This window comes from Umbelopsis ramanniana, assembly GCF_025399195.1.
Source record: "Umbelopsis ramanniana AG unplaced genomic scaffold K450scaffold_61, whole genome shotgun sequence".
Taxonomy (NCBI): Eukaryota; Fungi; Mucoromycota; class Umbelopsidomycetes; order Umbelopsidales; family Umbelopsidaceae; genus Umbelopsis; species Umbelopsis ramanniana.
Window position 1 is genome coordinate 107,215 of NW_026252147.1, and position 24,156 is coordinate 131,370.

Below are 24,156 nucleotides of genomic sequence, written 5' to 3' on the forward strand. Positions count from 1 at the left end.
CGCAATCGAATAATTTTTTTTTTTTTTTTTTCTTCAAGCCTACCAAAGCTCGCTCGTCGTTTATTGCTCCACAATTTAAATCGGCTTTTGATCTCCATGGGCTTGCATCCTTCCAAGGACGCTTCTCAGGACTTCGACCAAGGATCGTTGATACCCACTGGCATTTATGCTAATTCCGTTCAAGATTACGACTATCCTTCTGTACGCCAACTGATCTTACAGCGAAGGCTGGCTCCATTCTATGAAGGTACCCCCACCCTGTACAATGTGAAACCCCACACTTTCAATAATAACCCTTTGTGTTTTACAGGGCAGCAGGATATTGATTATCCTTCTCAGCCGGTATCGACGAATGATGCCATGTCTTCGCAGTCCAATACACTCAGCCGTATCACTTCTAAAACTCACACCGCAACCATCATAAGCCCGCGAAGCATCTTACCCACTGTCTCGAAATACCGCCATCATCGCAAAAACTCATTACCACCTGCTCCCAAATATGAAAATGCTGTTGAATGCCCAATCTGCTTTTTGGTAAGGATTTGACTTTGCACTTGATAGCATATCAAACCATTAACCTATATCCACCAGTTTTATCCTGCCAATATCAATTATACTAGATGCTGTCATCAGCCAATTTGCTCGGAATGCTTTGTTAATATTAGACAACCTGCCGAGCGTTCCACGGCCACGGCAAATTGTCCATTTTGTGTTGAGCCAAACTTTGGCATCGTATATCATCCGCCAAATTTAGCATTGGTGAGTTGAAATTGAAATTAGTACAAGGGTATAATTTCCTTAAGCTTACGCACGTAATAGCAAAATACCAGTGCCGATCAGGATCAAGGAATCGTCACAGTGGACCTTATACGGCCCTACCACACTCGCTTAATGCAACATCGACACCATGGCAATTCTTCAGCCGCAGAATCGGGCAGAGGCTCTACGAGGCGCATCGTTGTTCGGCCTGGGCATGACCGCGAGCTCTCACCTAGTGCACAGGATTACCGTGATTATTTGACTGCTATGCGGCAGATGAATATGGATTTGGAGGAGTTAATGGTCAGTATTAAATTGAGTCAAATGCCATTAAGGTTTAATAGACTGACAGTTATGTCGCTAGGTAATGGAAGCTGTTCGATTATCCTTGATGGAACAACAAGTCGATCCACCTCCGTCTGATAGCGATACCAATCCATCTGAGGAGAATACATTGGAAACATAACTTCTGCACCATCTTATATACTTAACACACCGCCAACTAATTACAAGGCTCTCTGTAACATATGGTTTACGCTGCCCCCAATGTACAAATTCAAACACAGTCTGGGTTTATGACTTGGCTGGCAAAATTACACATTGGTATCTGGTTTATTGTACTCCCCCTTCTCTAACTTTAGTATTACTCGAGAGTGTAAAAGCTCCATAAAAAAAACTACTCCCCCCCCCTACCGTAATTACATTAAACTCTGCTGCTGGTACGCATGTATCTTAATCGCTAAGCTTTGTATGTTCCGAGAACATTCACGAACACTTTGTGCAAGTGCTGTATCGGTTGAATCCCACGTATCAACCTGCTGTCGAAGTGATTGAAGCTCTTTGATGACCAACGCGTTCAGCTTTCGATATTTTTCTGCTATTTCTTGCTGCATGACGCCCATGGATTGACGTACGCCCTTCTGTTCATCCAGAATGGCGGATATAACTTGTTCGGAATCAGCCATGGCACATTGTGTTACTAACCGTTGGCGTTGACATAACAAACGCAGTCGATGTAATTCTTCGGCCAATTGAGCTGTTTCAATATCATAACGATGGCCTAATCTATCCAATGACGAAATAGCCGCTTCCATTCGATTTTCCGCTAACAGCTTCATTTCTTGGTATCGTTGTGTTTCCATCAAAATGGAGGCCTCTCTCTCTTCTCCTTCGATCTGACCCGACCGAAGATGGGCTACCCGATCTTTGAGTGATCGAACTCGGTCTTCTGTATCCGATGAGGCTTTACGTATCTCGTTAAACAGAGCCTGCTTACTCTCTAGACCAGCAGAGAGTGCCGCTACCTGTGATCGCAATTCTGTGGTTTTGTTTTTTTCTATAATACATGTCTGTTCGTATTCTTCTTGTTGCCTTTCAGCAAGTCTAATCTCGCTCTTGTAAATTTCCAACTTGGACGTGACTTGGATGAGATGTGCTTGAAGTTCATTCATTACCCGAAGAGATCGCTCCGATGTAGATGCTTTTAATGGAGGAGGCTGTAGCAGGCTTTGTGGAGGAGATGGCTGCGGTGTGGGTGGAGCTGTCACATCATATTCGAATTTCCGTATACGAGTTATAGACAATCTTCGAGGAGAGTGGGACATTTGTATGTGTGAAAAAGGGAACGGGTTGACGAGAAAAACTTATTCAGGCACAAATAATTTTTTAACCCAAAAAGCCCAACCGCTGCTGGGTTGCCAAAAACCTCCACAAATGCAGCTTTATCCCTTCCCCTTCAAAAAGAAATCCTCACCTCCAAGCAAGTAAGGGTCAGATGCCAACCAAATAGGAGCATCATCAAAACAACAAATTTTATTGGGTATATGTGAAGTATCGTTGGATCACATCCGTGAAAAGAGACGCAGTGTCCTTTGGAGCACGAGCAACTTCCGCCTGCAGAAATGATTTCATCCATGCCTCCCGATCGCATATTGACTTCTTGGTATTTACATCGAGCATTTCCATCCATTTGATAAGCTTGACGAAAGTCCACTTTTCAAAACATCCATGACTGATTCTCTGTAAAAGTAGCTGTACCATGGTAGTTGCCCGAGCTTGTTTTTGAGCTTGATCGTCAGGGTTAGCTAAAGCAAAAAAAAATTTGACAATATATTGTGGGCTTAGTATCAACCTCGTGGATGTCTTATGGGTTATACATTGAAACTGTACCTGTTACTATTTTTCTAGACCGACGCTCTAATCGCTTAAGGCCAATAGCAAGATCCGCCGTTGCATCCAAGTGGCAGTATTTTTCCATTAGTTGGAGCCATTCTTCTGAATAGTGTGAAAAATACGGCAACAAGATTCTGTAATAATGCGTTAATGGTCGATCAAGTTTCAACTGTGTTACAAGATACATACCTAATTAACGGTACATTATTATCGACATGAAGCATTGCGTCCGACAGTAATTCATAAAAATAACGTCTGGCTATCAGCTGGAATTTAGTTTCCCGTTCTCTAAGCACTCTTCCGCACGCAATCTAACATAATAAAAAAAGATTGAGTCTTGCAGCATATTTACGATATGGATGGTCGGTCATTGATTTATTTACCTTTAGCCTCAACTTGACGCCGGTCAAATCCATATATCCTCTAGAGGCGTTAACCAGTAGCTGTTGTAGGCTCTTGTAGTTGTACCCCTTTGAGTCGATATAATGTAGGCGTGGTGGCATTGACCATTTAATGACTTTTGCGTTAGGATCTTTGTCATTTTCTTCTAATCCCTCTTCTTCCTCGCTACCAGTGGTATCACTTCTCTCCTCCTCGCCTTCTTCGCCATCTGTAGCATCTGTATCAGAATATCCAGAATCTTCAGAATGGACAGTGGTGGTAGAGTCTAACTCCTTATCATTGGGTATGGGCAGATCTTCCTCTTGAGCAGATTTCTCATTTGCGTTTGATCCTCTTCTGTTACGTTTCTTCGGTCGTTTGCCCATTGATTTTAGCTTTTTTCGCTTCCTTCGGGGCTGCTCTTCATCCGAATCAGAGGTATAAGGCTCGCTGTCGGACATATAAAGATTTTTTGGCGTGATTCGAGTGCGCTTGAATGTTTTTGGATCCTCGGATCTGGACGACTTTTCGTGAGGCTTTCTCGCCATCATTAATGCAACCATTGTGTGAACCATGGGGTTTTTGTAATGAAGGTAGGATAAATATAAGTCTCGCACTCCATCTTCGTCGTCTTGGCAGGCAAGTTTGCGAATCAACAGTGCCAGCGCAGTCGGCTTTTCATTCATTTGCTGTCATATAAGAAGTACGTAAATCAACATCTGAACTCTCCACACATTCAGTTCAATAGGTCAATTTCTTACCGAGCCGAGCGAATTGAATGCACCGTTGATGACTTCGTTGAGATACTCGGGGAAGAGATGCTGGACTAAAGGAATAATGACCTGAAAGGTTGCTGGGTTAGCTAGCAGTCGAAGAAAAGTTCAAAAGAAAATCTCCCAAATGTTCTTACCCTCCAGTAAGCTTTCGGCGACCACTGCGTCTCCACGAGTAAGGCGTCTAGCAGGAGCATAGCTTCTTCGTACTTCCGCAACAGAATGCAGTCAAGCAGTCGCTGTTGCACTCGTTTTCTCATGCCTGCAGCGTCTCGATTGTACGGATCTCCCATAGCATTACCGGGAAACTTGATGAATGCGGTCCTCTCGAAAATGCCATTGAGAATTTCGGACATGTTGAATGTCAACGAGATTGACAATGACTACAGCAGTCAGGCCAGGAAGGTCAAATAAATTTTCCAGAGCCCAAAAAAAAAAAAGTCACTCCATTCTGACCCGCTTATTTTTTCCAATACTTTAATGCTTTACTTTATACTTTTTACAATTTGCAAGCTGTCTATGTGTTATCTTCAATAGCCTGAGCCTATGCTCATTCCAATTAAGCCAGCAACAGCCGCTCCGGCACTTCCTAATATAACGCCACGCTTAAGACTAATACTTGATCCAGCAGAGGCAGAACTACCTCCAACAACAACCTGAACAAGAGTCTCGGTCGTTGCCTTTGCTACATCCTCCAGGCCGCCTCGAAGTAATAGATATAATACAACCCAGTAGAACGCGCCATTGAACTTGAAAGTCAGCCTGAACGCCTTTCTGACCGTCCTCGTGATTCGCCGCTCTGCTCTTATTAGTTGTGATGAGAAAGGATGTGTGACAAAGGGAGATTGTGGATGCGAAGGTGAAAGGAGGTTAGGAAATCGGGCCGTTCGACTAATGATGGCGGACTGGATTTTGCGTTGATCCTCCTCGAATTGAACAAGGTTACCAACGTCTGGGAGTAATTCAAATTGGGGCAAACCTTGTTCCTGTAAGATATGTAGTCGCTCTTCCAGAATGAAAGGCGGAATAGCACCATTGGGGTGAGTTTGATGAACATTAGGATTAACTCTAGTGAATAAGGACGTCAAAAAAGCCAGTCCAGTGTGTAAACCAGTATAGGGTCGAGATACAGCAGACGGCGTAATAGCTGGGGGTATGGAGTCGTAGGCGCGGGTTGCAATCGGAAACAGATAGGGACTCCCTATGGTTGGCGTTCCATAGGCACTTGATGACACCGACATAGAGCGAGGAGAGAGATATACTGAACTATTAGACATAAGTGAGGACGATCGTGGTCGCGGCTCCGACGTTGCATCGTAGAAAACATCAGAAGAGGATAGGATGGATTCATTTGAATAACTTCGGGAGAGGCGAGGGGTGGATGGAACAGGTGAAGGTGGTTGCTCTATGGAGATGTGTTTGGAGGATAGGTTATCCATGGTGGATTTCATTGCGTATTTTTGTAATATCAAGTCGCTTTCAAGAGACCATTCGTAGTCATCGGCTCCTCCTAAATCTAAAATCCAGTACAATAGGTCTTAGCGCCTATATTCCAATGCTATCACGCGCCAATCCCTTTCGAATCACAATCAAATACTGTACCAGATAATAGCGACTCTGAACTGACGAAGTTGAGTACCTCTGCAGTGCTTGGAAAGCTAATGCGTGATTTTGCATCTTCAGATAAGAGCAGCTTGATCATTTGCCATAGGCCAGCGTACATCCATCCATAATTAAGGATATATACACTTCCTACGAACCCCGGATATCGATTATCCATAATATCCATCAACACACCTGGTAGTTCGGCGTCCTGGATGAGATCACAACGGTAAATGTGAATAAATGACTTTTTTGTGACGGTGCTTTTTCCACCTACGAAACACAGGGAGACTTACCAGCGGCAGGAAAGGGGCATTTTTTATGTCTATGACTACCGCCATCTGAGAGGTAAGGGGGCATTGCATCCCATCTAATTCTCGTTGCTTGGTAAGATCTAACGTCATTTTACGAGCGGTTTCCATGACGTAAATGACCAATGGCTTGATATTGTCAATAAGGCTTCCTTGACTAAATTTTGGAAAATGGCGCAGCCGAACGAATCCGATAGGTCTGTTAAGTTTATCGTAGTTGCGAAAGAATACAATCCCACTTTGCTGCAATTCGCTTGGTAGACGGTCCCAGCTAAACGAGTCAACATTTTCCCTTAAACGCCATTGTATTGTGTCCAGCATGAGGGCCAGTGCGGATGGTACTACATATTCGCAGCGTTTCAAGAAACGAAAAAGCGTCACTGTGGCCAATGGGAGAGGTTAGAATACATGTATTCAGCACTCTGTATAGTTAATGAATGGCAGTACCTCGGTCATTAATGTAGTCATGTACAGCAGCGACCTGCATAGAATCCAGCTTTTGGTCATGTGCTAGAAGTGGTAACTCCAGGTGCAAAGCAGCATTCAAGCTGTCAATGGCGTTGGAGTAGGTGTTGTAGTTTTCGTTCAGAAGTCTGGATTTCGCTTGTAGTATGTTCATTACTGTGGCATGGTATGGGTGATTCGGCCAGTTGTGAGAAAGAAGGTGGTTTTGTTCAAATATGCCCCACAGTTAGTTATCGAGACAACAAATTTTCCCAAATTTTTTTCTTTTATGTATATTCGACAAATCTGGCCATTTGCCAATGACGAAAATCTGACTGTGATTGAATCGGCTCTCATGAGATTAAAAACTCTTTCGACACATCTTGTGCAGTTTTGAAAGATTGTAGAACAGCATTGATACGGGACTACATTTGCCTTCACATTGATACCGCTTACGCCAACCACAGTTTGTTATGGATAAACATCTGACTTGGTAACTGGTCACAAGCATTGTGCGGACTTCGTCAGCCGGTTACCGACCCAGTGTTTGTATTGTATTTCATTGCTGACGCATGAGCAGACGAATGGTATTTTATGTTTGCATTAAAATAAATTTAGAATTTATTGCAAGCAAATGAATTGTCAACCTAGCTTGGCGTAGAGTAACGATCGATCAGACCAAAGCGAAGCGCATTATGTTGTATAGTCAGCGGTGAAAAGCATTTCGGTAGATAGCCAACGAGATTTGTTGCGTTAATAATTTGAGCAGTTTAGGATTTCATGAATTGGAGGCAAAGCAGTCAAAAACTCACTTGTTTGCCACTGCAACTATGAATCCGTCTTAGGCTCAGCATACATTTTATTTACATAGCTTAAAAAAAATTGGACGGGGGAGGCGAAAACAGAATAAACGAAGGAACGGCAAAACAAATCTATGGTAGATGGGTTACTGTGCAGTAGAATTTTGGTGCATCTAGCATCATGCTGTGGGTTGCCTAGCAGTGGGCAATAGTCATCTCGTCTAGAGGAACAAAAGGGAATGCTTGGTGTTGTAAAGAGTGTGTTGGGGGTGATAAGCTTGAGCGTCTATGGGCGGCATGTATATGGGCAATGAGGGTATGTAGTTGTTGATGACAAATAGAAGATGCTCTAGCAGCTGACAAAGAGATTGACAGTGTTTGCACTGCCCTTTGCTTCGATACCCATCTGAACATCTTCATCGGAATTGATAGTGATCAGATCACCTTCTTCGTCCTGGTACTTTAGTCGAAGTGTATCTGGAGAGCTCATAGGGCGCAGAGGACCGATCTTGCGGGAAACTCGCTCAAGCAAGTCCCTATATTTTATGTCAGGTTCAACTCGGATCACATAAATACCATCCGGGTAATTCAATTTGATTTTGACTTGATTGGCTAAAACATCACTGTTGAATGGTGGAACCCTTGTTGTTGGTAACCCGTATTGATCGCGATCCATGTTTTGTCCCCATGAATTTCGGTTCTTATGTACATCAGGACTGCTTTTCGATCTTGAACGCATTTGAATACTGTGAGGTGGCCCATATTGACTATTTTTCTTGACACCGTTGGGCGTTTGAGACTGCGTCCTCCCTATAGGAACGGTTGTGTAAGATCTGTGCTCCTCAGTGGGGGTAGGAAGGTCATCGCCAATCATGAACTTGGCGACCGTGTCAGTGAGAGGAGAGTCGTTGTTCCTGCGTTGCCAGACACTTATAGCACTTGAGCTACCAGCCGATCCTCTAGCTGAGGAGGTAGGCGATGACGGTGTAGACGGAGGCGGTGATGCAGGATAACGGTTATAATCCGTTTGGCTTGTTGGTGTTGACGTACTGGGAAGCGAAAATGTGGATCTTGGGAGCGGTGGCAATGTCATACCAGGTGCGGTAGGATAATGGCGCATAGGGACAGCTCCAGCGACTCCTGCCATGCCACCAGTTGCACGATGCTTACTGTTATAATATCGACCATACTCTCCGTCATTGAAGGTTGATCCACTACGCATCCTATATTGTGAATCCAGTGCTTCCTCTCCTTCGCCTTCATAGTCTTCCTCGTCATCGTTTTCGTCAATGACAGCATCGTGGTCGTCATCGTGGGATCCTGGTACTGTGTTGATCGATTGTCCATTTCCAGATAACTGCCAGTTTGTGGAATACTGCTTGATGTCAAATCCATTGTCAGCGGTTGGAGGCTTTCTGGTTTCGCCTAACACAGTGTTGAGAGTTGTTTCCCAGCGCTGCAAATGCTCTTCGTTAGGGCATTTTAACGAAAAGGATTCGACATCATTATTTTGCCAGAAGATTTTGAGTGAGTAAACCCCTGTGCAAATCCAATTTCCTTGCTGTTAGCGGACGGAATCACAAACGTTGCCCCATCAATGTACGAAGACATATACCATCACTACTTGTGTTGACCACCTTGATGATGAAAGAAACGAAAATCTTTCCTTTGAGCAATAGGCTGGCTCTCCTCTTCTTCTTACTAATGCCAATAGCATTAGTTTTAGGGAGACGACTTTTTGTACCTTCTTTCATCTCTTTGCAAATGATCAAGATTTTGTCAAATAAATATACCAGCAGCTCCTTTTCAGCATCATTACTGGACATGATGAATTTTCCTTCCAAAAGGAGACTTCCAAACTGGTCTACGGATAAACCTCTCCAGTCGTCGACGCGGCGCTTCAGATCTTCTAAACATTTCTGGTTTTCGATTCTACGACTGACTTCGTTGACACGGCTGGCCGCTCTTGATGTTGCTTCAAGCCCCTCTCTCATTTCAGTATAATATGGCCATGAAGGGTCAGTATCTTCGACCAACTTTTCCATCAACAACGGGTATCTGCATAGCCTTTGAACAGGCTTAATGAGCAAAGATTGTAGCTCATAGGTAGGGTTGGCGACATCCACTAATTTCTGTAGTTTCGGTGTCTCCTGAATGACCAAATCTTGAGCCAGTGGATAATTGGCGCAAAAAACATCATAGACTGAGAAGAGACTTTCCATCTGGATGAACAGGTGTCCAAACCTTTGTTCTTCCTGCTTTTGCTCTGCTATCTCTTCAAGTTTAATCAAGAACTTGCGTTGAAAATCCACCAAGGCATTCAAGTTGGAAAACAGGTAATGAATGGTATCGGGAGGCAAAATTTTCTGAGTTTGGATTTCGCGCATGTAGTCCTACATAACAGACAGGGGAAGGGTTGATTTGAAAAACCGGTTGATTAGCCAAAACGAAACGTCGAGGGGGGAATTAAAAAATCCAGCTTTCTACCTGCAGAGCTTCCAAGTCCTGAACAAATTTCCTCTCTGTTTCTACCAGTTCGTTCACTCTCTTGGCTCTCGCGCTGGTGAGTGTAGCTGGCGGATCTGACATACGCTTGGAGGATTGCACTTTGATGATGTTTTCCTTTTGCATCATATCCAAGATAGTACTGACCGTATGGACGACCTTGAAGGGGAACAAAATGTTAAAGGCGAGTGCATTTTTGTAATCTCAAATGAAATTAAATAAAATAGTATTCCTCCCCATAACAACGAAATCCACTACCATGTCGTACCTTCACAAAGCCATTGGTGTCATCTTGTGTAAGATCGCATATCGTAAAGAGATCTTCGTCTGAGAAATGAAGTTCTTTCTGACAGCCAACGATAAAATGGTATACATTGGCCTTGCACGCATTGGCCGATGTAAGGGAGGCGTCTTCGTTGACCTTGACAGGTGTATGGGGACGTAAAGTGTTGAATAAAAAACATAGACTTGAACCCTTTCGACATATGTTCCACAGCTTCGAAACAGGATCAGTGGTTGGTGAAGGAGAAGGGATAGTAAGTGATGTCGGAGTGGTAACATCCTGATTCATAAAATTGTCGAAACCAGGAACACAGGCTAATGTATCAAGGACCGTTAAGCATGTGTGATAAAGAGAGGCGGGTTTGTTGGAATGTGTGGTAATCTGAGACGGTAGTTCGATCTGTTGAGCCATGGTGAGGCTCTAGAGACACAATACAATACAACACAAAGAAGGAGTGAGGGTAATAGGTTGAAAAGGAAGAGAACCTTTCGTATTAGGGAGGACAGATGGTCACTTTGAGATATAATTTTAGCGCAAATGTTAAGGGGGGAAGTCAGTGGAGAGATCCCATCCAATTCGCCAGGAATGCTACTTATGGATGTTGATCGTCGCCCTCACGTGTTTGGTGCGTTCTGGACGCTTTTTTTTTTTACTTTGCTTTGGCTCTCTCCCTCGTGCAGAGCTTGACCAAGGGGGATAGATGGCTATTTCCTGCTGTTGTCACTTTTTTGATGAATTCATATAAGACGCACGTACAACCAATATTACTTCTCCTACATACCTTTCTTAGCATTGGCAGGATGGACACTCGTTTCCAAGCTCAGTTCGAGTCAATAGGCTATGACAGTTTACCGCCCACTAAAAAAAAAGTAGGGAGGTTGGTGGCAGGTTCTGAGCCATGAGTAACATTTCATAAGTGAAGCGCTGTATTTAAAATTGGTATTACCATTTTCATTGAAGTAAAGTCTTTGTGACTTCGTGCGGATTACCTGAATTTCACAGTACGTTAGGATTGTTTTATTATGAAAATGATGATGTTACCTCCTTAAAACCTTAGTATTTCCTATGAAGGTTTGATTGACGACATATAGGCGACAGCACAGATTTTCCCAATAGTCAGATCAACATCCCATCTTTCTGGCGGCGGTGAGCAAGTTACTCAAACTTTCGTTACCACAAATACTGGCTTCATGTTCTCAGGAAGGTCAGATGCCTGAAGCCTCCAAAAATAAAATAAGACTGTCATTATGGACCTTGTTCTTAACCATGATATAAAAAGTGACTCAAATCCGTACAAGGAACAGGTGGTACCAAATGCCCTACAGTCTCATGAATGGTTGCAGACGAAGAAATAGCAGATGTCCACAAGTGCCACTACCAATAAACGACAATGCTTCTTGCTGGTGTATTTGCTCATGCCAAAGTGGAAATACCAACATGCAGATGTACAACGATATTTGCATTTTAACCACCTAGGAACTAGTGATTTTAGCTAGCTCACAATGATGCAAATCGTATCATGGAATTGGAAGCATGAGAAATAGAGTATGAATCAGACGAATCCAACTTATACCAATCATGATCAAGTCTATTCAACCGGAGGCTACCAAAGTGGGCCATCGTAATTATATAACGGATATATAAGTGGGAACATATTGACAAAGAATTCAGATGGCCCAGCCTGTAATCTTACAAATTCGTTGTTCACACTTGAAGTAGTGCTTACGAGTGTCCATATTTATTTAAGTTGAACGTACACCAATCTCGTTGTCAATAATCACCAAGACAAACCTGAGTGAAAACATGATAAGTTTGCTTTATGGCTATCATGAAACGACAGTAGCAGCGTCTACAAAGCAGATCAGTTCACCGAACTTGCAGAAAAGAACATCTGTCAGTAAAAATGGCCTATTAAACGACTGAATTGTTGATTCAGTCAGCACCTTCTATTCGACGTTGAGCCAATACGAAAATATTTGCTGCTCACTCAGCAAAAAAAAAAAAGGTCCACCACAGCCGGAAACTTCGAGATACAGTAAGGAAAATCGTGTTTCATTTAATTCAAAGCAATATTAAGGCACTGCAAAGATGAATTCATAGATATTCATAGACATATGTACCTATGGTTGTTATTTTAAGCGCTGTGTTGAGAATATCAATTATGCAAACGAATCGTAAACAATGTCAGACGAATCTTCGGTGGTTGTGGTCGGATGAATAAATCCAGAGACGCTTATGCAGCGCTGGAACTTCAAAGGCTCAAAAGCTCGAAAAGTGTTTGGCACTTTTGGATGCATGAAAGCGCTATGTTTAGACACTGTAAACCGGAACAAAGTAAAAGAATTGACTGATTTTCCGAAGTTCAGCTCAAGCTAGCACAATCAATGTACGTTTCACAGTTGCTTCAGATTTTGGTGGGCAAGTTTGACTGATATCTTCGATACCTATGCTCCATTTTTACGATAATGAATTTCATATATCATAATGATGGAACTTATGCATAAATCAGTGCAGGGTTCGTGTCTGATTTTTCGATCAAACGTGAGCGGCCGTACTTTTTCGCCCAATGCTCGCACGTGATACGCTGTAATCTGCGCCAAAGTGGCGAGACAAAACTTGACTTATTTATTCGACAACAAGGGTGAGTGAGAAGTGACGAAGTGTTGATGAAATAATTAGTTTAGCAAGCTTTATGGATAGGCAATGGTTACTATGCAAGATTGGTCACAAGTGGTGCGCCAATTACAGTACGATCATCATAAGGAATCAATCCATCCATTGAAAGCAATTTTGCCAGCCAGAGCCGTTTAAAGAAAGCGAAGGCTGCCTGCGCCATATGGTGGGAAAACGGGTTTCATGTTTTATCATTTCAGCTATATAAACCAATGGTCGGCATGACGATGCTACCTATTATCTCTTTCAATACTGAAGATTTAACTATATTTCAACATGCCCATGTCAAAAGAACTTGGTAGGATGGATACTACATTGATTGCCCACTACGTTCTCCATAACGCTGACTCACGCAATTAACCATTGTGTTAGAACACGTCCATAACCAACTTTGCGACGTTGAAAAGGAAGCCCAAAAACTTTCATCTGAAAGCTTCACTGAAGAACAGGTTTGTGAATCATCGCACTCTTACGATGATGTTTGTTCGTTCTAACATAAAGGACATACTCTACTAGCTCCGACATTTGCAAAACAAACTTCATCATATCGATGAGCGCTATAAGGAAGGATGTGTCACTGAAAGTCATATGAAGGGTGATCCTTATGAAGAGGATGGTCAAGCTGCTGTCGCCGAAGTAAGTATTCTGCTCTGCCTTTACTAATTGGATCGAAAATCATACTAAGATTCGATGCTTCATCTTAGGAACTCGAGAAATGCCATCAAAAAATCTATTCAATGCTCAATACTCTTGAAAAATAAGTGACCATTGGCTCGACAAACCGTAAAATGAAAGTTGTTCATTTTCGATTGTTGCAATAAAAGAATCCTTTAATTTTTATCTCATTGTCATTTCGACATTCTCATCCGTTGAGTTTGATCATACCCAAACGTTTTACAAATCAATTACAAGCCATTCAAAGAAAAAAGTGCATGATTGCCACCATACCCATCGTTCGAAAATTACCATCTGTATACATTGTAGCGTTTTTATATGTTTTTATGAATGAAATTTTAGTAAACATTTTCTTCGGTTTTTGACCAAAAAGTGGTACATATTTAAGCCTGCGAAATTTGAAAAGTATGGTGGTCAGCCCCAGTCCATTGAAGATGACTACATTCAAAACGACTCATTTACCTTAGCTTGCTTCTTGGGAGCGGGCTTGGTGTATGGAATGAAGGTGCGTCCATCCATGTATGGAACAAGTGGGGGAGGAACTTCGAAACCATCTTCACGTTGCCAGTTCTCAAGAACAGCGCACATAGCTCGCTCAGTGGCACACAAAGTGGAGTTGAGGCAGTGGACATACTTCTTTTCGCGATCACCCATCTTCTTAACGCCGCATCTAATTTCCAGACGACGGGATTGGTAGTCTGTGCAGTTCGAGCAGGAGACGAGTTCCTTGAATTCACCTTGGTATGGGAACCAGGCTTCCAAATCGTATTTCTTGGCAGCAGCGTTGTTGAGTGCACCAGAGACGATGGCTACAATACGGTACGACAAGCCGAGCGATTGATAGAATTCCTCAGAGTTAGTAATCATCTCATTGAACAGGTCCCAGGACTTCTCGGGATCAGCAATAACGAACTGTTCAATCTTTTCGAATTGATGGACACGGAAGATACCCCAGGTGTCCTTGCCGTGAGCACCAGCTTCCTTTCGGAAACAGGTAGAGTAACCGGCATATCTTTTTTGGTAGGTGATTTGTTAGTAAAATGGGTGAAAAACGTGCTACTTTGTGCATTCATTCACGGCACTCACTTGATGGGAAGTTGCTCAGAAGGCTTCTCAAACCATTCATTCATGTGGAAAGCAGAGATAGGCTGTTCAGATGTAGCAATGAGATACTTGTCCTCACCATCGCCAGAGACCTTAGTAACAGGGGTTAGACAAACTTTCAACGTTTAAATTTGGCATGATCATAGAACAATCCAATTACCTTGTAAAGCTCTTCGTCGAAATCAGAGAGCTGAGCAGTCTTTGCCATAACATCCTTGTTCATGAAGAAAGGAGTTTGAAGCTTCTTGTAGGCTCTCTTGCGGAGGAAGGAGAGACCGTAGTTGATCAAAGCGAGGTTGAGATCAACACCAGTTTCAGTCAAGAAGTAACCACGGTGACCAGCGACGTTGGCACCACGCTCTTGGTCGTAACCATCCAAGCGGGTCAATACTTCGTGATGCGACAAGATGTTATCCTTCTTGACGGGCTCAACGTTCTGGTAGTTGAAAGTGCGGATGATCTCGTTGTTATCCTATGTTGTCAAACAGTGGTCAGATCAAAGCTCAGTTACAATAGATAGTGGAAGTGGGGGCCGCCTTACCTCATCCAAGGAAGTGGGAACGGAAGCGTGAACAATGTTACCAATAGTGCCGAGCTTGTTCTTCCAAACAACTTCGGCTTCCTTGGTCTTTGCAACCAACTCCTCCTTTGACTTGGTCAACTTGTCTTTGTTAGCGACCAATTCAGCAGGGTCTTCCTTAGCCTTGAACTTCTTGCCAATCTCCTTTTGAATTTCGTTGATTTGCTTATTTATTTGGTTGCTTTCGAATTGGACTATCAAACGTCAAAAGACATAAAAAGTTAGACAGCTTGTCATCTGTGGATGATGGGTCGTCCAGCAACGACGTGACTTACTAGTAGTCCATTCTTTGTACAGAGCGATAATTTCGTCGACAATTTCTACATTGGCTCCACGTCGACGTTGGGATTCTCTGATGATTTCAGGATTTCCGCCCTTCTCTTCTAACAGCAACTGAATGTCTAACATTGTTGAAGGGATTAAAGCTGTATGTTTTTAAACTACCAAAAAAAAAAAGGATAAATTTTATTTACGAAACTTGCTGGCAGTCTCACAGCTCGCTGCGCTGACTGTGACGGAGATTGACTCACTTTGCTTTTCATGCCCACACCATGTCATTCATATTTAGCCAACGTAGCAATGCAAACAAAACAACGTCAATGGACTACAATGCTATGACTCAGGATTTAAGTAATATACCAGCGCACACGCACTATAATGAACTACGTACAAATTTACAGTCATTCCTCGATGACGAGAACTTAGTTGTGCCACACATTACAAAAGGTGAGCTATGAATTTATCTTCCACGAATTTGAAACAGACGTTGCTAAACATTTGCTGGAAAAGAATACACGGTGAAAGACAAGGATGTTACCGATATCATGGAGCAAGTGCAAGCGGAGAGCCAAGCTACCAAGGAGCAGCGACAAGAGACCAGAGCAGTAGCTAATAAGTTGTTAATGACAATAGAAGAGCTGGATTTGATGCGACAGCCAGTACAAGAGGCTGCATCGCATATAAGTCAGATCCAGCAGGATGTCCTTGTCAGCTCAGATGCCTTGGAACAGACGAAATCGGGGATGTTGTGACGTGTAAATTTCATTAGGCCATTTGCCAAACAAATAGAAAAATCGCTTTTACGTTTTTATTATTCTCTTACAAAATGTCTGATTACTCTAACTATAACCTTGGCGGCGCCTCCGATCTTGTACGTTATATGAAGATCTCGAATAACTATCATAATGCAAGAGACGTAATTGACTTTTTTTCTTCCGATTTTAGAGCAGCAAGAAGCAAGAAGTCATGGACCAAGTCCGTGGTGAGCTCGCACTTGCCAATGCTCAAGAATTGATTAACGTAAGTATTCTCGCTTTGGAATGGTCTCTACGGAAGGCTTGAAAGGGCCTCAAAAACTCGAAAGGACAGAGAACATGGCCAGTAATTTAACACGGATACGTCGTTTCTTATAGAAAATCAACGAAAAGTGCTACTTGAAGTGCGTTCCCAAGCCCGGCTCTCGTTTGGACAGTGGTGAACAGGTAAAACCCAGTGAATGACTTGAACATGTCGATAGCGACCCAGTACCAACCATTTTGTTGTTCCGAACCTCTTAGGCTTGCTTGTCCAAGTGCATGGACCGCTATATGGAGGCTTGGAATGTCGTCTCTCGCTCATACGTTGCCAGAATTCAGCGCGAGTCACAGAACCAAGGCATGGCTGGAGGCTTGTAAATTGGTTTGATGATTGCGCTGCGCTAGAATCTCGTAAGACACCTGCGATGATTTCGTCAATGTCCAAAGGACAAATGCACATAAAAATATGAAAAACGACCCGCCATCAAATCCCATATAGAAATCACCAATAAAAAAAAAGCACCATCTACAGTATTTACACAGTCTCTTTCATTTCTTTTGTTTTCATTTCCGGCGCAGGTAGGTTTTGTAATTCGACACTAAGCTATATGGAAAGGGGGTGAATGCTATATTATGGGATGGCCCGTCGATTTGGACTCGCCAAGGTCGCTAGATTGACTTAGTAGGAAGTCGGTATTATTTGCTTGCTCTGCGACAATGCGAAAGAGAGACGCTGCTCCTCTATGACGTGAAAACTCGATGCAGAATGATTGTATTTCAATGAGAAAATCCGAAATGTTGATAACATTATTCCGTAACAATGATTGTATAAACACCGATACCTAGAGATGGCACATTAGTAGACGCTTATACGTTGGCAAGAGGCAAAAAGATATTCATCTTACCAAGCGAACCTGGCGGCTCTGTAAGCTACGGTCATCGATAAGTTCGCAAGATCGAATGCAGTTTGATAAGTATATATGCAGAAACTCGTCAGGGACATAGGTACGATGAAGTCCAATCAAAAGACGGTGCACAACTTCCATTGTGTTGGTGGTAATTTCGATGGTCAGTAACGTCTGAAGATAACTAGGATGAAATTATAAGGGTGATTTGGTCAGTTCAGGTCAATTAACTCCTCGGAAAGCTGGGGATCGGCAACTGACTCTGAAAACTCGGGCAAAGGAGCAAGAACTTCAAGTGCTTCAGTAGCGATCGTCTGGTTGTGCTCTATCAGGTCCGGAAGTCGATCGGCTGGCAGATGTTCGTTCATTTTTTCAACATCCAATTCCATCATCCGAAGCAAGTCCTGATAGCCACAATTAAAACAGTGCTAAGTGAAGCCTTGCCATGACAAACATCTCTGCACTTACCTCCTGCTGCGCAATCGATAAAGGACTATCAAATGCTTCTTTCATCAGAGAAGTATTGAATGTCGTAAATGTATGATCATCACTAGGGATAACTGTTGCACCAACTTGATTTTGTGATTTGATAATGGAGATACTTTCATTTTCCTGGTGACTGCTACAAAGGGCATAAGTTACCTGTCATCACCCTCTTTGAGTGGAGTTGATCACAAATAACGTTGATATTTACCCATCGTCCGTCATCTTTTGCTCAATTGCTTGTAAGTTATGCAAACGGTCTCTCTCAATCGTTATAATAGGTATCAATTGGTGTGGGTTTCGAGCTAGTTCAAAAGCCGTGCGTGCCTGCATCTGAATTCGCCAAATCAAAGTTGCATACATTATTATCAGACGAAACGAACCCAAAAAAAATAAGGAGAAGCCAGAAAAAGATGATCAGTTAATAACCAAGGTGTTCAGCATACCTCACTAGCAGAGCCGCGTAGAATGCACTGTACAGCAAGTTTTTCAGGTGAGTCATCGTCGAGGGTATCCAAAAGCTCTAGAAAGAAGCTTAAAAATGGATTTTGCTCCAACGTATCAGGTCCATACAGAATGCACAAGACGAAAAGAATGGCGAACCGACGCTGTAGTAACTTGAGTGTTAAATTGAGACAAGTAAGGAGTTTGCACTTGAGATCAGTTGTAAGGCAGCTGGTGATTAACATGAAGGTAGTACTTACAACTTCAGCCGTTGCAGGGTCAGAGATGGTGGAAGATTGCTCCTCTTGGTTGTATAGCATATACAAGTGACAGGCAGCCGCAAACGTGTCCTGTCCGGGGAATGTGACGACAAAGGTCGAGGTGAGGTCACTTAATGTAGCATTAGCTCCCTGCAGTAGAATGCGCTCGACTGCTTGAGCATTGGCCATTTCCCTGCGCGGCGGGAGGTGAACAACGAGTTATGTTGAGTCGCGGGGATTTCACTTTTTGGAATTTTGTCCTTTTTTTCCCCAACCCATTTTTTGTTTTTTATTACAAAAGCTAATGATCTACCTTGTGCGTAGCTATCAATGCACAGTTTTCCAATGTTGTTTTTCTATCAGCATAGTATACAAGTTCAACATGGAATCCATGTTGTCGTAAAAATTCCGCTCTACCGGCATCTAAGATACGCTTACACGCAAAGCCAATGGCTTCCCGGCTTTCGTGGTCCAATCCGGAGTAATGAGCTCTGTGCAACGTAAATCCAGTTACATCTCATTTCACATTGCTCAAGAAAGATAAGCTTAATATAATGGTACTTACGAAGTATCATCTAGGTCTCCCTCTTCCTCAGCGACATGATGATGCTCTTCAACTTCATCATCAGAGTCGATGCCTACTACCGAAGTCGCTTCAGGTGGTATCTGCACTCCTTCATCGGTGACTCGCAGTGCTTTAGGTTGGCCGCAGATCGCCCAGCTCGTCATTTTACATATACGTTCATAGTCCGTTTTAGAAATTTGGTTGTCTTCCAAAAATTGGTTGTTGGGATACATTTCATATCTGCACAGCTGGTGGCAGCAAAGCGCGATAATGATTCCAGGAATAGCATGGCTGAAAATATAAAACAGTAAGCATTTGATGTAAACAGTCTGTCAAAAAATCTCTGGGCACTTACCTATTGTTATTATTAGCCTTTTGATCCTCCACATAATTCTCGAGGCATTTTAAAGTAAGATCCGTCGCACTACCGCAAAGATGTTTAGAATATGCGATCACAGGCTTTTGGTGACCGTTTTCATCCTTCAAGGTATCCAAATTGCTCAAGCATAAATCTTTGATGTCTATGTTGATGCGCTTGACTTTGGTTGCGCCTCCTTCGCCAGTCAGAACGGTATCAAACTGCCACCATGGACGCTTTTGTTTAGAAACAGATTTGTGTACACACTGACTATACTTCAAACATACCTTTCCACGGACAGCTTTTCGGTCAATTAAAACAAATGTGCTCTCGCCATTTTCAGCGTTAAGTGCTGCTTTAAGATGGTGGGACAATTCGCCTGAAAGCCAAATCTGTGTCAGCTTAATTGGCATAACCTCAAACAAACTAGTTTTACGTACCCCTTCCAGCACCAAATTCAACGAAAGCAGCACGCTTGTTCTTCAGCATATCTTTATCAGCCATATGTCCAAGCAACGAAGCCTTATGGTATTTCTGTTAATATATGAAACATAAACCCTTCAATTATAATCCATACCCTTCTTACCTGTTGATCAGCATGCTTATGGAATTTCACCTGAGCTCTAATGATTGACTCTAATTAGTGAAATCTCATTGGTATTTGAAATAGGAACAGCAAGAAACTTGTGATTCTACCGTCTCTTCTCCATAGATGGGTGAAAGTGAATTTTCGTTTTGATGGGTGGTACAATATCTTTGTAAAGACGGTCGACCTTCAAAATCAATTCTCGAAGTTCGGTTTTCGGTAATTCCTGGAGTTGCACGCGTGTTATCCAGGGCTGGGCTTTCAAATGCTTGTGAGAGTGGATGGATTGCTGAAATTCAAGCTCTTCTTTGGAAAGAGGAAGAGCACAATTGGCATTGAGGGAGTACCATGGATCACTTGGTTTTGGACGAGCATTGCAGCGAGTCTTCAGGTGCACTTCGAGCTCATCTTGGAAAACAGTGCTGTTTCAAGCAGGTCAGTAAAAGTGCATGACGATACAGAATATACCTTTGATGATGAATACATACTGTCGTGGATCAAACGGGCAAGGTATACGAACTCTCGTATCCTGTTCGATATCTTCTTTCTGTTGCTCTGTCAAATGCTCTCCGCAATATTTGTTTGTCTTCTTTGAAGGTAAATGGCAATAGCGTCGCTTTCGAGCCACCCAATACTGGCCTGCAAAGATAATGGTAAATGCACCGTCGGTCAAATGGACGGTAGTAATCTCGGATTGCTCATTATATTGTAGTACTTACATTGTTGCGGTTTGTCTGGAGGGGGCGGTACCGGATCGCCCACCTTTGTCTTCTTGGATTTGGATCGCTTTGCGACCTCTGTCGGCTTCATGTGCGGTTCTTTTGGCATGTGCACTTGGTTGACTTTGACAATGTGACTTTCAATTGCTTCACCTTCACAAAATTTTGGGAAAATTGAATCGTTTGGAGCAAGCCACCCGCACGCATAATAATCGATTTTTGCTACTGATTACCATTACTGCCCAATGGCTTGATCTCAAAGCTTGGATGCTAGCTCTGCGGCACTTCCATGCACAACTGCACCCTTATGAGTCGTGGTACAATAGCCCACACACACACCACTGACATAATCTTAAAATAGTTTTAATTTGTGCGCTCCTACAAAGCATTGTATTTTTATTGGAACATGAAGAGAATCGGGTTTTTGTATGTTTACTTGCGAGCCTTGAGCTTGCGGACGTAGAACTCGAGCTCTTGTCCTTCCAAGAGGTAACCATCGCAACGACCAGATTGACCGGGGCGGGAAGAGATCTTGGCTAATTAAACAAACATATGTGTGAGAAACACAACGTCGAAACGAGTTCTTATTGATTATTCTCATTGACTCGGACTTACCATAAAGACGACCAGCAGCGAATTGGTCCTCCAAAAGAGAGTCAACCTTGGCATCAGTCTGACGAGCAGCGACCTTACGCTGGACGTGGTTGGACTTCTTTTCAACCTCCTCGGTTTCCTGGAAATCACGTTCAAAGTAAGCATCTATCAATGTTTACTTGATCTACTGTATTGCTGAGTGATACTTACAGTCTTCTTCTTGCCGAGAGTCTTAGCATAGTGAGACTCATACCATTGACGGAAAGGAGTGGCATCAACTTGAATGACGGCACCCTTAACGAGAGTGTTGGTACGGACCAACTCGTTGTTGGAGGCGTTGTAAACGACAGTCAAAACACGAGTCTTGCGGGTGCAGTTCTCAGAACCCCAGGAGAAGTTACCGGCATCGAGACGAAGGGCACGGTACTTCTTGTTACCACCACGAACACGGACTTCGTGGACACGCTTAGGTCCAAGCTTGGTGTTAGCGGCTTGACGGCCCAATTCGAACCTGGACAGAAAACAGTCAGAAATCAGGGTTGAAAAAGATGATCAGCAGTTGATGGATCCAAGATTATCGTCCTGAAACGTCGTTGCTGTCGAGAGAGGCAGAAAAGGCGCATGCACAATCGAGTTATCGCTGAACTAAAACATTTTATACCGTCTCGAAGTTGTAATCTACCAGGCATTACTTTTCGATGAAAGCGAGTCGTTACGGAAATTCGATCCAGTCCACTCGACTCCTAGTTGGCGTATTTTACTTTCGTACATCATAGTCATCAAATGAATGCTTACTTTCTCTTCTTTCGGTACTGGGCACGCTTGGCACCAGTGGCACTAAATTCAAAGAGAGGACGGCAATTAGTAAAATTTCTTTCAAATGTATAAAGCTCATGTTCAAAATGTTGTAGGTAACATACCTTCTCTTGTGCCTAGAATCACGACTGATACCTATCAATCATCCATCAATCATCTATTAGTAACGATGCACCATCATCTGTCTTCAAGCACTTTCGTAGAGCCGTACCCATGGTAAATTACAGAGAAAGAACTTCACTATGGCAGCACTTTGATCGCTAATAAAGTGCCTCTCTCATCCAACAGCGCATCTCAGAAATTCTCACGTGACTCGCTTTAAAAATTGCCCTAACCCAATCGCACTTGGAACCAAAGGGGGCCGCGCTTTTTTCCTGTTGTAAAGACAAGTTGATTCCACAACGTAGATGCCGAGCAAAACGCCGCCAGCGTACACGAGCTTACAAGGAGCAAGCAGTCAAAGATATTTGAACAGTTCACAAAGTCCAAGTGAGCAAGCGTACAACAGAAGAATACATTCCGATTCCTTTAACGATCGCCCTTCACGTAAACGATTAAGCGCCCTGAGAGATACAACCGTGAATATAGCTACGGCGTTTACGCAAGCTGCACGACAAGGAAGACCATCTGCGGTACAAAGTCCATCCCGTCCTCCCTTGAGCCCTATCAGATCTGATATTTCAACTCTATTCAAAAGCACACAACCTGGTTCATTCAACCTCTATCCCAACCTAGACAACCTTAACGACACCACTGAGCAGCCTACCATGCAGCGACGAATTCCATCATCGTTAAGTTATAGAGAGGATGATCCACTGTCGACTATTTTAGACAGCTATGCGAATAATTCCAACAATAATAGCAAGCTACACCGCAAGCTTTCCGTGACAGATGCCGAACTGAAATCAAATCCATTTGCTGAAGAGGAGCTTTTATTCAAATACCCTGAGGAAGAATTTCGACGGCGTACAGAAATTGAAAGCAGAGAGTCAACTCCAAGAAAATCTCGAAGTAGAAGTGGGACTCCTGCTTTCGAAACATTAGACGAGTGGAGAAAACGCATTGATGGGGTCTCCCCTCTTCGTAGATCCATATCACGCGAAGCTGAATCAGTTCGTTCAGAGAGCACTGGTAGCTTTGTGAATGTACGACGCCAAACGTTCTTGTGGCAGCCATTACAGCGAGTCCTGGACTCGATGTTTAGATGGGTCATGTTTTGGATCTTCATGATCTTTTGGACCATCAAAGAGGCTGTTGTTACAGCTCTCGGGTTGACTCTCAAATTATTGGATTTTGTTATAGCAACACCCGTCATTATGCTTTTAACAAAGCTACAAAAAATGTTCCACTTCATTACCGGCAAGAACTTGATGGATGAAGAATTATTGAAAAAGGCAACACAACCTCCCACAAGCCAACTTAGAAGGCTCACCCGAATTGCACCTATTCTGTTCATCTTTGTTGCTATAGGCTCAATGATGCGTAACGCGGAAATGACTGCAGATTTGAAAATTCCAAGCACGGAAAGCATCAAGTCCGCTTTGAGTTCAGTTCCGCCAACCGTTGCAAGGCTGGCTGCCGCATTCCAAAGACAACCTGAACCAGCACTACCCAAATCTATGGAAGAGTTGGCATCTAGAATCGTGTCTGTGGAAAAGTATACCCTTGTCCTCGCTGAGACAGCCCAAAAGCTTCGACAGAACGAGAACCGCTTGGAAACACTAGAGCGCTCTGATGCCTTGAAATTGAATAAGTTGGGTGAAAGACTTTCAGAAGCTGAGAAGGTCATCAACAAATTGACCCATGACACCGGAAATACCATCAGCACTGCACTCACAAAGTACAAAGTAGATTTAGAGAAGGCTATTGCGGCTGCTCTTGCTAAAGATCAACGTATTGAAGGCGTACAGAGTAATATCGCAGACTTAAGAGATCGCCTTCAGTCCCTCACTAGTTTAGAGGCCGCTATGCATACCCTCGAGAAGAAGTTTGCCGATTTGAAGCTTGATCCGCATCAATTAGATGAATTCACGAAGATCTCTCAACAATTAAACGATCAACTCTCTCGT

General features: G+C 43.1%; 12 protein-coding genes across 12 annotated transcripts; 4 read left to right on the forward strand and 8 right to left on the reverse strand.

Annotated features, from left to right (window-relative positions):
- The first annotated feature begins 2 nt into the window (after nt 1–2).
- Nucleotides 3–1,320, forward strand: K450DRAFT_256066 (uncharacterized protein). Its single transcript, XM_051591438.1, has 3 exons — nt 3–534; nt 592–759; nt 820–1,320. Exons 1-3 carry the CDS (start codon nt 97–99, stop codon nt 1,180–1,182), a joined length of 969 nt encoding a protein of 322 aa, XP_051441656.1. The 5' UTR covers nt 3–96; the 3' UTR covers nt 1,183–1,320.
- On the reverse strand, nt 1,144–2,380 carry K450DRAFT_256067 (uncharacterized protein). Its single transcript, XM_051591439.1, has one exon. It carries the CDS (start codon nt 2,361–2,363, stop codon nt 1,458–1,460), a length of 906 nt encoding a protein of 301 aa, XP_051441657.1. The 5' UTR covers nt 2,364–2,380; the 3' UTR covers nt 1,144–1,457.
- A 584-nt stretch (nt 2,381–2,964) lies between these two features.
- Nucleotides 2,965–4,188, reverse strand: K450DRAFT_256072 (uncharacterized protein). The gene is made up of 4 exons (XM_051591440.1): nt 4,074–4,188; nt 3,328–4,001; nt 3,121–3,190; nt 2,965–3,065 (listed from the first exon to the last, which is right to left on the reverse strand). Exons 2-3 carry the CDS (start codon nt 3,996–3,998, stop codon nt 3,172–3,174), a joined length of 690 nt encoding a protein of 229 aa, XP_051441658.1. The 5' UTR covers nt 3,999–4,001; nt 4,074–4,188; the 3' UTR covers nt 2,965–3,065; nt 3,121–3,171.
- Nucleotides 4,189–4,530: 342 nt separating this feature from the next.
- Nucleotides 4,531–6,684, reverse strand: K450DRAFT_256077 (uncharacterized protein). The gene is made up of 4 exons (XM_051591441.1): nt 6,446–6,684; nt 5,984–6,378; nt 5,688–5,898; nt 4,531–5,601 (listed from the first exon to the last, which is right to left on the reverse strand). The coding sequence occupies exons 1-4, from the start codon at nt 6,615–6,617 to the stop codon at nt 4,616–4,618; spliced, it is 1,764 nt and encodes a 587-aa protein (XP_051441659.1). The 5' UTR covers nt 6,618–6,684; the 3' UTR covers nt 4,531–4,615.
- Nucleotides 6,685–7,439: 755 nt separating this feature from the next.
- K450DRAFT_256079 (uncharacterized protein) lies at nt 7,440–10,574 on the reverse strand. Its single transcript, XM_051591442.1, has 4 exons — nt 10,016–10,574; nt 9,730–9,906; nt 8,858–9,635; nt 7,440–8,781 (listed from the first exon to the last, which is right to left on the reverse strand). Exons 1-4 carry the CDS (start codon nt 10,439–10,441, stop codon nt 7,592–7,594), a joined length of 2,571 nt encoding a protein of 856 aa, XP_051441660.1. The 5' UTR covers nt 10,442–10,574; the 3' UTR covers nt 7,440–7,591.
- A 2,106-nt stretch (nt 10,575–12,680) lies between these two features.
- Nucleotides 12,681–13,779, forward strand: K450DRAFT_256083 (uncharacterized protein). Its single transcript, XM_051591443.1, has 4 exons — nt 12,681–13,001; nt 13,076–13,113; nt 13,220–13,339; nt 13,408–13,779. Exons 1-4 carry the CDS (start codon nt 12,980–12,982, stop codon nt 13,462–13,464), a joined length of 237 nt encoding a protein of 78 aa, XP_051441661.1. The 5' UTR covers nt 12,681–12,979; the 3' UTR covers nt 13,465–13,779.
- On the reverse strand, nt 13,397–15,502 carry K450DRAFT_256089 (uncharacterized protein). Its single transcript, XM_051591444.1, has 6 exons — nt 15,338–15,502; nt 15,024–15,256; nt 14,643–14,954; nt 14,465–14,574; nt 13,841–14,390; nt 13,397–13,767 (listed from the first exon to the last, which is right to left on the reverse strand). The coding sequence occupies exons 1-6, from the start codon at nt 15,468–15,470 to the stop codon at nt 13,762–13,764; spliced, it is 1,344 nt and encodes a 447-aa protein (XP_051441662.1). The 5' UTR covers nt 15,471–15,502; the 3' UTR covers nt 13,397–13,761.
- Nucleotides 15,503–15,571: 69 nt separating this feature from the next.
- Nucleotides 15,572–16,118, forward strand: K450DRAFT_256092 (uncharacterized protein). The gene is made up of 2 exons (XM_051591445.1): nt 15,572–15,788; nt 15,852–16,118. Exons 1-2 carry the CDS (start codon nt 15,614–15,616, stop codon nt 16,091–16,093), a joined length of 417 nt encoding a protein of 138 aa, XP_051441663.1. The 5' UTR covers nt 15,572–15,613; the 3' UTR covers nt 16,094–16,118.
- A 1-nt stretch (nt 16,119) lies between these two features.
- K450DRAFT_256094 (uncharacterized protein) lies at nt 16,120–17,206 on the forward strand. Its single transcript, XM_051591446.1, has 4 exons — nt 16,120–16,212; nt 16,287–16,361; nt 16,475–16,543; nt 16,619–17,206. The coding sequence occupies exons 1-4, from the start codon at nt 16,168–16,170 to the stop codon at nt 16,733–16,735; spliced, it is 306 nt and encodes a 101-aa protein (XP_051441664.1). The 5' UTR covers nt 16,120–16,167; the 3' UTR covers nt 16,736–17,206.
- Nucleotides 16,901–18,664, reverse strand: K450DRAFT_256098 (uncharacterized protein). The gene is made up of 7 exons (XM_051591447.1): nt 18,450–18,664; nt 18,192–18,353; nt 17,957–18,078; nt 17,731–17,884; nt 17,524–17,666; nt 17,263–17,446; nt 16,901–17,199 (listed from the first exon to the last, which is right to left on the reverse strand). Exons 1-7 carry the CDS (start codon nt 18,636–18,638, stop codon nt 16,984–16,986), a joined length of 1,170 nt encoding a protein of 389 aa, XP_051441665.1. The 5' UTR covers nt 18,639–18,664; the 3' UTR covers nt 16,901–16,983.
- Nucleotide 18,665: 1 nt separating this feature from the next.
- K450DRAFT_256104 (uncharacterized protein) lies at nt 18,666–20,802 on the reverse strand. Its single transcript, XM_051591448.1, has 9 exons — nt 20,678–20,802; nt 20,447–20,597; nt 20,069–20,380; nt 19,959–19,995; nt 19,813–19,894; nt 19,660–19,751; nt 19,370–19,593; nt 19,015–19,305; nt 18,666–18,940 (listed from the first exon to the last, which is right to left on the reverse strand). Exons 1-9 carry the CDS (start codon nt 20,784–20,786, stop codon nt 18,751–18,753), a joined length of 1,488 nt encoding a protein of 495 aa, XP_051441666.1. The 5' UTR covers nt 20,787–20,802; the 3' UTR covers nt 18,666–18,750.
- A 304-nt stretch (nt 20,803–21,106) lies between these two features.
- On the reverse strand, nt 21,107–22,302 carry K450DRAFT_256111 (uncharacterized protein; the record flags this gene model as incomplete). Its single annotated transcript, XM_051591449.1, has 6 exons — nt 21,107–21,213; nt 21,293–21,410; nt 21,482–21,782; nt 22,067–22,108; nt 22,192–22,222; nt 22,299–22,302. 6 exons carry the CDS (start codon nt 22,300–22,302, stop codon nt 21,110–21,112), a joined length of 600 nt encoding a protein of 199 aa, XP_051441667.1.
- Nucleotides 22,303–24,156: the final 1,854 nt, after the last annotated feature.

Bases quoted from the DNA above. Each gene is read 5' to 3' on its own strand.
- K450DRAFT_256066 (XM_051591438.1), top strand. From the start codon at position 97: ATGGGCTTGCATCCTTCCAAGGACGCTTCTCAGGACTTCGACCAAGGA. The intron at 535-591 runs GTAAGGATTTGA...TATATCCACCAG, and splicing joins AATGCCCAATCTGCTTTTTG to TTTTATCCTGCCAATATCAA. The intron at 760-819 runs GTGAGTTGAAAT...CGCACGTAATAG, and splicing joins ATCCGCCAAATTTAGCATTG to CAAAATACCAGTGCCGATCA.
- K450DRAFT_256067 (XM_051591439.1), bottom strand. From the start codon at position 2,363: ATGTCCCACTCTCCTCGAAGATTGTCTATAACTCGTATACGGAAATTC.
- K450DRAFT_256072 (XM_051591440.1), bottom strand. From the start codon at position 3,998: ATGAATGAAAAGCCGACTGCGCTGGCACTGTTGATTCGCAAACTTGCC.
- K450DRAFT_256077 (XM_051591441.1), bottom strand. From the start codon at position 6,617: ATGAACATACTACAAGCGAAATCCAGACTTCTGAACGAAAACTACAAC. The intron at 5,899-5,983 runs GTAAGTCTCCCT...GATCTCATCCAG, and splicing joins ATGCCCCTTTCCTGCCGCTG to GACGCCGAACTACCAGGTGT. The intron at 5,602-5,687 runs GTACAGTATTTG...ACTGGATTTTAG, and splicing joins TTCAGAGTCGCTATTATCTG to ATTTAGGAGGAGCCGATGAC.
- K450DRAFT_256079 (XM_051591442.1), bottom strand. From the start codon at position 10,441: ATGGCTCAACAGATCGAACTACCGTCTCAGATTACCACACATTCCAAC. The intron at 9,907-10,015 runs GTACGACATGGT...TTCCCCTTCAAG, and splicing joins ACACCAATGGCTTTGTGAAG to GTCGTCCATACGGTCAGTAC. The intron at 8,782-8,857 runs GTATATGTCTTC...GGATTTGCACAG, and splicing joins GGTCAACACAAGTAGTGATG to GGGTTTACTCACTCAAAATC.
- K450DRAFT_256083 (XM_051591443.1), top strand. From the start codon at position 12,980: ATGCCCATGTCAAAAGAACTTG. The intron at 13,002-13,075 runs GTAGGATGGATA...CCATTGTGTTAG, and splicing joins GCCCATGTCAAAAGAACTTG to AACACGTCCATAACCAACTT. The intron at 13,340-13,407 runs GTAAGTATTCTG...GCTTCATCTTAG, and splicing joins GTCAAGCTGCTGTCGCCGAA to GAACTCGAGAAATGCCATCA.
- K450DRAFT_256089 (XM_051591444.1), bottom strand. From the start codon at position 15,470: ATGTTAGACATTCAGTTGCTGTTAGAAGAGAAGGGCGGAAATCCTGAA. The intron at 15,257-15,337 runs GTAAGTCACGTC...GACGTTTGATAG, and splicing joins GTACAAAGAATGGACTACTA to TCCAATTCGAAAGCAACCAA. The intron at 14,955-15,023 runs GTAAGGCGGCCC...TTGACAACATAG, and splicing joins TTCCCACTTCCTTGGATGAG to GATAACAACGAGATCATCCG.
- K450DRAFT_256092 (XM_051591445.1), top strand. From the start codon at position 15,614: ATGTCATTCATATTTAGCCAACGTAGCAATGCAAACAAAACAACGTCA. The intron at 15,789-15,851 runs GTGAGCTATGAA...TTGCTGGAAAAG, and splicing joins TGTGCCACACATTACAAAAG to AATACACGGTGAAAGACAAG.
- K450DRAFT_256094 (XM_051591446.1), top strand. From the start codon at position 16,168: ATGTCTGATTACTCTAACTATAACCTTGGCGGCGCCTCCGATCTT. The intron at 16,362-16,474 runs GTAAGTATTCTC...CGTTTCTTATAG, and splicing joins ATGCTCAAGAATTGATTAAC to AAAATCAACGAAAAGTGCTA. The intron at 16,544-16,618 runs GTAAAACCCAGT...CGAACCTCTTAG, and splicing joins GTTTGGACAGTGGTGAACAG to GCTTGCTTGTCCAAGTGCAT.
- K450DRAFT_256098 (XM_051591447.1), bottom strand. From the start codon at position 18,638: ATGGCCAATGCTCAAGCAGTCGAGCGCATTCTACTGCAGGGAGCTAAT. The intron at 17,667-17,730 runs GTAAGTGCAGAG...TGTGGCTATCAG, and splicing joins TATCGATTGCGCAGCAGGAG to GACTTGCTTCGGATGATGGA. The intron at 17,447-17,523 runs GTCAGTTGCCGA...ATTTCATCCTAG, and splicing joins CCTTTGCCCGAGTTTTCAGA to TTATCTTCAGACGTTACTGA.
- K450DRAFT_256104 (XM_051591448.1), bottom strand. From the start codon at position 20,786: ATGCCAAAAGAACCGCACATGAAGCCGACAGAGGTCGCAAAGCGATCC. The intron at 19,752-19,812 runs GTACGTAAAACT...TTTGGCTTTCAG, and splicing joins TGAATTTGGTGCTGGAAGGG to GCGAATTGTCCCACCATCTT. The intron at 19,594-19,659 runs GTATGTTTGAAG...CCATGGTGGCAG, and splicing joins GAAAAGCTGTCCGTGGAAAG to TTTGATACCGTTCTGACTGG.